At 38.1% G+C, this 7,785-nt stretch overlaps 1 protein-coding gene across 1 annotated transcript; it reads right to left on the bottom strand.

The window, feature by feature from the left end:
• Position 1: 1 nt before the first annotated feature.
• Positions 2–6,995, bottom strand: PP2D1 (protein phosphatase 2C like domain containing 1). The gene is made up of 2 exons (XM_073333513.1): positions 5,936–6,995; positions 2–1,164 (listed from the first exon to the last, which is right to left on the bottom strand). Exons 1-2 carry the CDS (start codon positions 6,960–6,962, stop codon positions 188–190), a joined length of 2,004 nt encoding a protein of 667 aa, XP_073189614.1. The 5' UTR covers positions 6,963–6,995; the 3' UTR covers positions 2–187.
• Between the last annotated feature and the right edge of the window lie 790 nt (positions 6,996–7,785).

Genomic DNA, 7,785 nt, shown 5'->3' with positions numbered 1-7,785 from the left:
GTTCTTACCATGAATTCAACAAGAAACCTTTATTGCATTTTAGCAGTTAGTGCTTTCACACAGTTACAAAGACGTGTGACTTTTGCCCAAAAATGGGTTGACCAGGTGAGGATGACACTTTAAGACGCATGTAACTTGACTTGCCTCAATCTAGGTTATATTGTACACACTCTGGTAGTCTAGTACATTACACATTTTGAATATAATTAGGTATCTTGTCACATCCATTTAGAAGTGCAACCAAAACAGTAATATTATCTCGAGAACCTGCTGCTAATGCAGTTTTTACCAGTTGTTTACTAATGTAATTTGCTGCACTGTCATAGAATGTTGCCAAATTTATTTCTCCTTTGCTGGCAATTTGTGAATGTGATCCATGATTATTAGACAGATATGCTTTTGTTTCATCGTCAAACTGTTTCAATTTTTTAGAACCTTCTTGACTGCCAGAGGCTGACTGAATTATCTCTGTGTGTTGTGAACGTGTTCCATGGTTATTAGACAGACATGCTTTGGTATCGGCTTGTTTTATGTGATTGTCTAACTGCTGCACTTCTTCAGAACTCTCTTTGTTAGAGCCTGGCTGCATCTTGTTTTCATTTTGAGAATCTCTTCTGCTACATGAACATGATTTTTTATTATTTTCTTTCAGACTGCTTTCACATTGATTCTGAAGGAAAGCTTCTTTATTAAAATACCATAATTGGATTCTGTCTTCTAAGTCATTAATATCCATTGAACTACATAAATAGTCTTCATAGGGAACTATTGAATACTGATATTTGTGCATAGAAATCTCTTCTCGCTGGGCATACATTTCCAAATAAGAGGTGAACATCCTTAGAGTTAATATAACCACTTCATTTTTATCCAGAACTTCCCAAAGCCCATTAGAGGCTAAAATAAGGAATTGACATGAATCGTCTATAGGGACAGATATGGTATGTGGTACAGGAATAACATATTTTTTCAACTTTGGATCTCCATGATGTCCAAGGCCACGAGTAGCTCTAATGAGCCCTTCAACTAGTCCTTTTGGTTCATTCGTGCTGATGTTTCCACCATTCTGAAGTATACGGTCTCTTTCCTTTGAATTTGAAGTACTGTGTTCTTTGGTAAGGCAGTAGCTTTTTCCATTTTTGCATAGGACTGCATGTGTATTACCTAAAATAAAATAAGTACATTTTGCATTTCATAGTGCAACTGAATTTTTTTTTACTAAACACTATTCACAGTAATGAGCCATTTTGACAGGTGAAATCTTGTATTGTCAAAAGCTAAGTGAAAGGGACACATTTGCATGCTGACATCCATCCTTATTCTGTTCTGCTTGTCACTGGTCTCTCAAATCTTTGCTGATTGAAGGAGTATTTGTACTTTCTAAAATGTCACTGTAGCATTGTATTTCTAAACTTTTGATGGGTTGTAATTGAAATTCAAAATATCAGGCTAAGAATGTAATTTTGTGTAAATTCCAGCAGCTGATAATGAATTTGAAACATAGTTCAGTGCTTGCAGACAGTGTTGGCCTAAAGGCTTAAATACCTTTCTTAAATAGCTATTTAAAATGTATACATTTTAAAAGTCTTGTATAGTTCCAGAAAGAAATTTTAAGGTACAGGAAAGAAAATAAACAGCTTAGCATTTCTCCTGGTTCCAGTCAGAATGTGCTTGTTAGTCTTTCACAGTGTAGTCTGTAGTTTTTTTTAGTACTTATGTCTCTTGTAAGGAAGAGAAACTTAAATTAAATTTTTGTGACTTGGTGTTCCTTTGTAATTTATACCATGATCAAATACTGCAGTGATGGTTGTAATCTAATCAATGGGATAGCTATAACTGATTATGCATATTATGTATTGCCACTTACATTAAAATATTCTGCTTAATTTTCCTGTCACCATGCTGTACACAGAGTAGCACCTCAATTACAGTTAATTGCTTTTTTAAAAAGTACATGCTTTTGCAAGATCCAAAAGACTTGTGGTGGTATGATCTTTGAAATGGAAAATGCTTAAGTCTCAATACAAGGTGTGCATGTTAAAGTGCAAATTAGGACATGCCAGCTTGTTGCTGTTGTTGTTCTCAGGAATAAGGTATCTTAAATTTTCTCTGAAGTTGTATGATGAGTTGTTGTAACCTCATATGAAAGGCCATTAAATTGACTAATTCCATGCTATATCAACTAATTTGACAATAGCACTAATTTATTCTGAGGATTAACAGTACTATGCTCCTCTGCAGCCTGAGGTGGAGAACCTTTGATCCAGCAGGGGAAAGAAAATGCTTGGGTCCTTCTAAGAATGGCATCTCACCTCTTAGTGGGTTTAAGGAAGAGGGACTCCATAATGGATTTCCTGAATTGAAGAATGTAGTGGAAGATCACTGACTGTGTGGCACAGCCAGAGGGCAGTGGGTCTTCAGTTCTTTCCCCTGCCTGGAATGACATACTGCATCTGGCAGCAATGGTTCCTTCCCTCTTATTTTGAGATAGAGTAAGATCAGGTTTCTGGGCCTCAGAAGGAATTTTTCCCCTGTTGCTAGATTGGCCCCGGCAGGCTAAGTTTTGTCACCTTTCCTGCTGCAGCCTAGGAAGACCCAGAAGTTAGGATAGGTGAGGCTGGGAGGTGTTTATCTAGTTACAACTTGTTGGGTATCTAGTGCAGGTATTTGGTCCTGCTTCCAATTATAGACCAGAATTGGAAGCAGGATTAGGGGAGCACATCCCCCTAAACAAGGGAATGGATAAATTGTTTGAAGCTCCTAATGTCCCACGGTCATCCTCAACCCACCCGTAAGGGGAGAGAAGGGTTCCAGCAACCATGCTAGGATCAGGTTGAAGGTTTTGGAGTAGCTCTTTCCCAGATGGTACAAATTATGGAAAGAAGTTGAACTTGCATTGTCAGAGTTATTTCCGGATAGTTTTCCAGATGTATTAAATTTATAAAACTGCAGCCCAGTTCAACCATATTCTTGGTGTCTTGTGTGTCCTCTGGCAGTGTCGGAGACAATTCTACTCTGAAAAGTGTAAAAAGGCATCTTATACAACAGTGGTCCGTTTGTGGATTTGGAGACCTACGTTCTTGCTTATGGGACATAACTTTTTTTTTTACTGTTAACTTTTTTTCTTGTTAGCATTGTAGAGCCAGTAGTGAGCTGGATTCTATTCTTTGTATCAACAAAATTGTTTGCTAAATTCAAATCAGTTAACCTTATGCAAGTCCAGTGAAGGCAGTTGAGTCCCACTCTGAACCAAAGGAAGTTTGCCAAACCAAGAATTAAGTCATGGAGTCTACAGATGTCCCCAAGAGCTGGGTGGGTGATTAATGTAGGGGAAATGGAAAAGGTTTAGATGGTACCCTGACATCTCCAATATTCTCCCTCCCTACTCCACAAATCTGCAGGCATCCCATTTCAGTTGCTCACCATATGCTTCAGAAACTCCAGTTCCCCTTTCATATATCAAGAAACAGTGCATACACAATTTCTAAAAAACTCCTATAAAGCCTTAGTGTGCTGACCTCAGCAATTACTGGGTGACTGCAAATGTATGCATGGACCAAATATATGTAAATGGTGACAGTATGAGCTCTGTGTTCTGTTTGCCCAGGCACACTAGAAGCACATGATTTGTTAATTGTGATTTCTAGGTGTGATATGTTACATGAGGTTCCCTTAATTGGATACTTCTTCCCCTATTCTCTATCCCAGTGGTTTGCATGGGTGGGTTTTATGCTAATAACACCTTTCCTGTAACCAGTGGAGTTCTTGCTGATTATATTAGACTGCCCCTTACTTATGGGGACATGAGTATCATAAGCTTCTGGTGGCAGATCATTATATAATGCAGAGATGCTACATTATATTAAAATTTAGTGAGTTCTAGCGTGATTTTTCCTAATCTCACAGTCCAGACCCACAATATCTCTTTATTGCAGAAAAGGGTTGCTTCTGAGAATTATTACATGGTGGTTTTGTGAAACAACTGTTTTGTCTCTTAAGGCTAAATTGAAAGTTACCAAATTTTCTTGTCTGCTACTCTAAAATTGAACCTAACACTCAACACTTGTAAGATGATGCACCAGCTCTCCCTTGGCATGGGGGAGAGGGGAATCAAGCTTCATTTTAATGGCATATGAATCTAATGAATTTAAAACAAATGGTTCATTGGGTAGTTAGACTTCATTTTTATTCAATTTAATTGACTAAAATATCAAATGATGGATTGTGGTCTTTTTTTTTTTTAATTCTTTTGAAAGGATTGGGCCACAGTACCTCAAAATGACTCCAAGCCCTGTTTCATTACCTGTGTTTGACCTGGACCGTGTGCTTAATAGAGCCTAAGGTGAAGCTTGGGTTGGGAGTGGGACATAGGGCAGAGCATTTTAGATATGAGGGGGCTGAGGAATCATCCCAAAATTGCTGCATTTGGACCATGTTACCATCCCATTGAACTATACATGCTTTCCCCTACTACATAAAGTGACAGATGGGTTCCAACATTTTCCTGGCTAACAGTAACCAATGACCCAAACAAATCGGGCTGAATGGAGTTCCCATTTCTCCCAGATTAAGTGCAATTCTTAATCTCATAGCTGGTTTCCAAGTACTAGTGGGATAGGAGCACATAAAATGCTCCTCGTAATTGTACAAGCTGGTCTAACTGGCCATTGTCAGATACTTGTTTGGTGCAATGGAGAGTGATGTCTTTAAATTTTCTTAATTTTAAAGCACTAGTGCTACAAAGTCTCAATTTAATGATCAGAGATGATTTCCATGCCAAAAGATACCCTTTTGTTTCTATTTATCCTGGGTCTGTCTTCTCACTGTAGAATCTGGTTTAGACTGGGAATGATCCTGCTTTTTGTTCTGTTTTGAGACCTGTGACACATCTGCAAAGCAGTTGAATACTTTGCTTCAAATCCCCCAAGGACCTTGTATACACTAGTGAATTTTACCCCAAAAATTCCCCAAGGAGATTTAATGAACAGAGATATAACTAGTGAAAGCTAACAGCGCCTTGTCTAGACTAAGGCTACCGCTGTGCATCTGAACTGTGGATAGCAGTGGTGAGAATTTATTGGTAATGTTCCCTATTGTAATTGTCAGTTGACGTACTTGTGGCTATTGCAGCTCTAGCCAGGTAAAAGCAAGATTCTTCCACCTAAAACACTCACAAAGGGGAAAAGAATCTGCGTAAATTACCCCTGAACATTACATTTCAAGAGATTGGTAGCACTAGCTCTCCTCCCCATGTAACAACAGAATAAAAGAGGAGGCAATTACTCTTGGTTGGCTTCATTGACCCAGTACTATAAACAGCAGAAGCAGCCAGACCCTTGTCTAAACCCAAGCACCTGAGCTGCTACTAATGCCAGTGTTTTGTTGTGGTGGGAGCGGGGTAAAATTCCCTAGTGTAGACATTGCATATGTGTGTCTACTTAAGTTTGACCCACGTTTGGCTTAAGTTTTCACCAAAGTTAAAATGAATAAGGCCTGGGGAAAGGGAAGACTTCTGATTTTGTGCCTTAAAATGATAGCATGTCCCACACTAAACCTTCAGTTTTCCTCTCAACTGTTTGTTCCACTTTTTTATGCCGGTCGCTTTTCCTGCATCCCTCAAAGTCTTGTAATTATACCAGTGACCCTAAATGTTCACTTAATTTACAGCTGTAAGCCAAACATACTATCAGATATATGGATGAACTGTCTTATAGAATAAGCTTGATACTTATTGTCTGACATTAGCATCCATTGCACAGGGTTTCATCATGTACCCTCCAGAATGTCAAATAAAACCTCTTACCACTAACCTTGCCTTAGATTTTTTTTTCCCATTGTAATTGGGGATGGGAGGAAAGCACCTCCCCAAAAAAATGCCCAACCCCCAGCCTAAAAAACAACAAACAACAATTCCATAAGTCAATAACTTACATACCAATGTTAGCAATATGCAGTATCCCAGTACTGCTTTCGGATGGCTTTGCTGAGTTATTGCTGTTGTTTTCAAGCAGCATTGTCTCCTCTTGTTCCTTGATGCTCTTTTCCTTTTCATCACTGATCCTTTCCACTAAACAGGTAACAGCTGTGCAGCTACTCCAGCGAACTTTGGAAACCTCATTCCTTCCAAGTCGTAAAAGTCTGTCCATTCTCCAAAAGGACTTAGCATATGCTTTGTGAATCCATTCATAAATGTTTGGCTTGGTTCTCTTATCACTATCTGTTTTACCAGAAAAAACCTTTTCCTGATCCCTGTAATTTCCCTTGATTACTGTGACAAAAGAATCTAGGATCTGTTCCTCTTTTCCACTGACTTTGTAAGAGGAATCAGTCTGAGACAGCTGGTCAAGAAATAAAAGTGGAAACTCTGCTGAAACTGTCTCAGCAGCAAACACACCATGATATCCATCAAATAAGCCCAAAAAACACGTATCTGACCTATTTCCATAATTATCTAGCACAATGAATGTGTCTTCCATATCTCCTCGCCATGTTGAATTTTTGTCTTGGCAAATTGCTAATGCTTTTATTAGAGAATTGCTTACTTTCTTGAGGTATCCAGAACTGTCAAGAATATTATCAACATTAAAATATGGGGTGCCCTTTGATTTATTCTTAAGTAGCTCTAGTGAACAATCAATCTTCTGTTTCTCTCTTTCAGTGTATTTAGACAACTTGATCAGTCTTGAAATTAATTGCTGTCTCTGAAGTAAAAGTTTGTTGGTGTCTGTTTCAAGCCATGGACGATGATAACCCAGTAGAGCTAGGGCTTTGTGCTCTTTTTTATGATAAAAAAGTTGATGTGGGTATATTGTTTGTTGACATATTGAACAAAGAACTGGAATATCCCCAAAATCTACTTTCCTGGGCACAAAACCAACCTTCTCAGCCTGATCTTCCTCATGTCTGTAGAGTTCAAAGTCAGCTGTTTTTAAGGTACATTGTAAATTTGGTTCCCATGTCATTCTGCAAAAGGAGTTGAATGTTGTTAAAATCCCCTTTTAATATCCAATACAATTACAATAATCTAGCCTTCATACATGCCTCTTTTAATCTCAAAATTATTAGAATTACTTTATATTCATGTATATGTCCGAGAAGCTGGAAGATTTAAGATGAATGCACATGGTATATAAAATTACAAACTCGGGTTGCAAAGCCAAGCACTCAAAAGTTAGGAAATGCCAGAATTCGGGGCATAGACTGAACAGCGCTCACACTGCATAAGCAGCTTCTTTTGTTTGTTTGTTTTATCCTTGTCCAATGTATATGGTCCCACTCCTTATTTACAGCACACTATTAAAACACTTCTTTGAATACAGAATTATTAATTTCTTCATGGGCTTTTGTGTGGGTGTTGTGAAAATGAGACCCTGGTAATAGGGCACTATCCCCATTTTATAGATGTGGAAGGGAAGTGCAGAGAAATTAAGGTAATGTTGGATGCCCAATTTGAGACTCCTAGCGTCAAAGAAACATATGTAAATAGCACTTTATATGTTCAAAGTGCAGCTCCCATTGACAATAATTTTAGCTGTAAAAACTCAGCCTTAAGGTCTCAAGTGGAAAAAGAGTATGTATTTATGTAATTAAGACTCTCATCATTTATATGCACAAAGGGACTGAATTAACATTGCACAGGTGACCTTAATTCTGGCCTTTTCCTAACTTTTGAGTGTTTGACTTTGCAACCTTATGTTCTTTAATGTCGTTTTTTATGTGTAATTTCCTAGCTTTTTAAAAAAGCAAACAGAAAAAACAAAGTTGCCATGCTGTGGCTTCATATTG

The sequence above is a fragment of the Lepidochelys kempii genome, chromosome 2 (assembly GCF_965140285.1).
Source record: "Lepidochelys kempii isolate rLepKem1 chromosome 2, rLepKem1.hap1, whole genome shotgun sequence".
NCBI lineage: Eukaryota > Metazoa > Chordata > Testudines > Cheloniidae > Lepidochelys > Lepidochelys kempii.
This window is presented reverse-complemented; position numbering and strand designations above follow the sequence as displayed.

What these genes read in the sequence shown, in the direction of transcription:
- PP2D1 (XM_073333513.1), bottom strand. Translation starts at nt 6,962, where the DNA reads ATGACATGGGAACCAAATTTACAATGTACCTTAAAAACAGCTGACTTT. An exon ending in ACTGCATATTGCTAACATTG is followed by an intron (nt 1,165 to 5,935) that starts GTATGTAAGTTA and finishes ATTTTATTTTAG; the next exon opens with GTAATACACATGCAGTCCTA.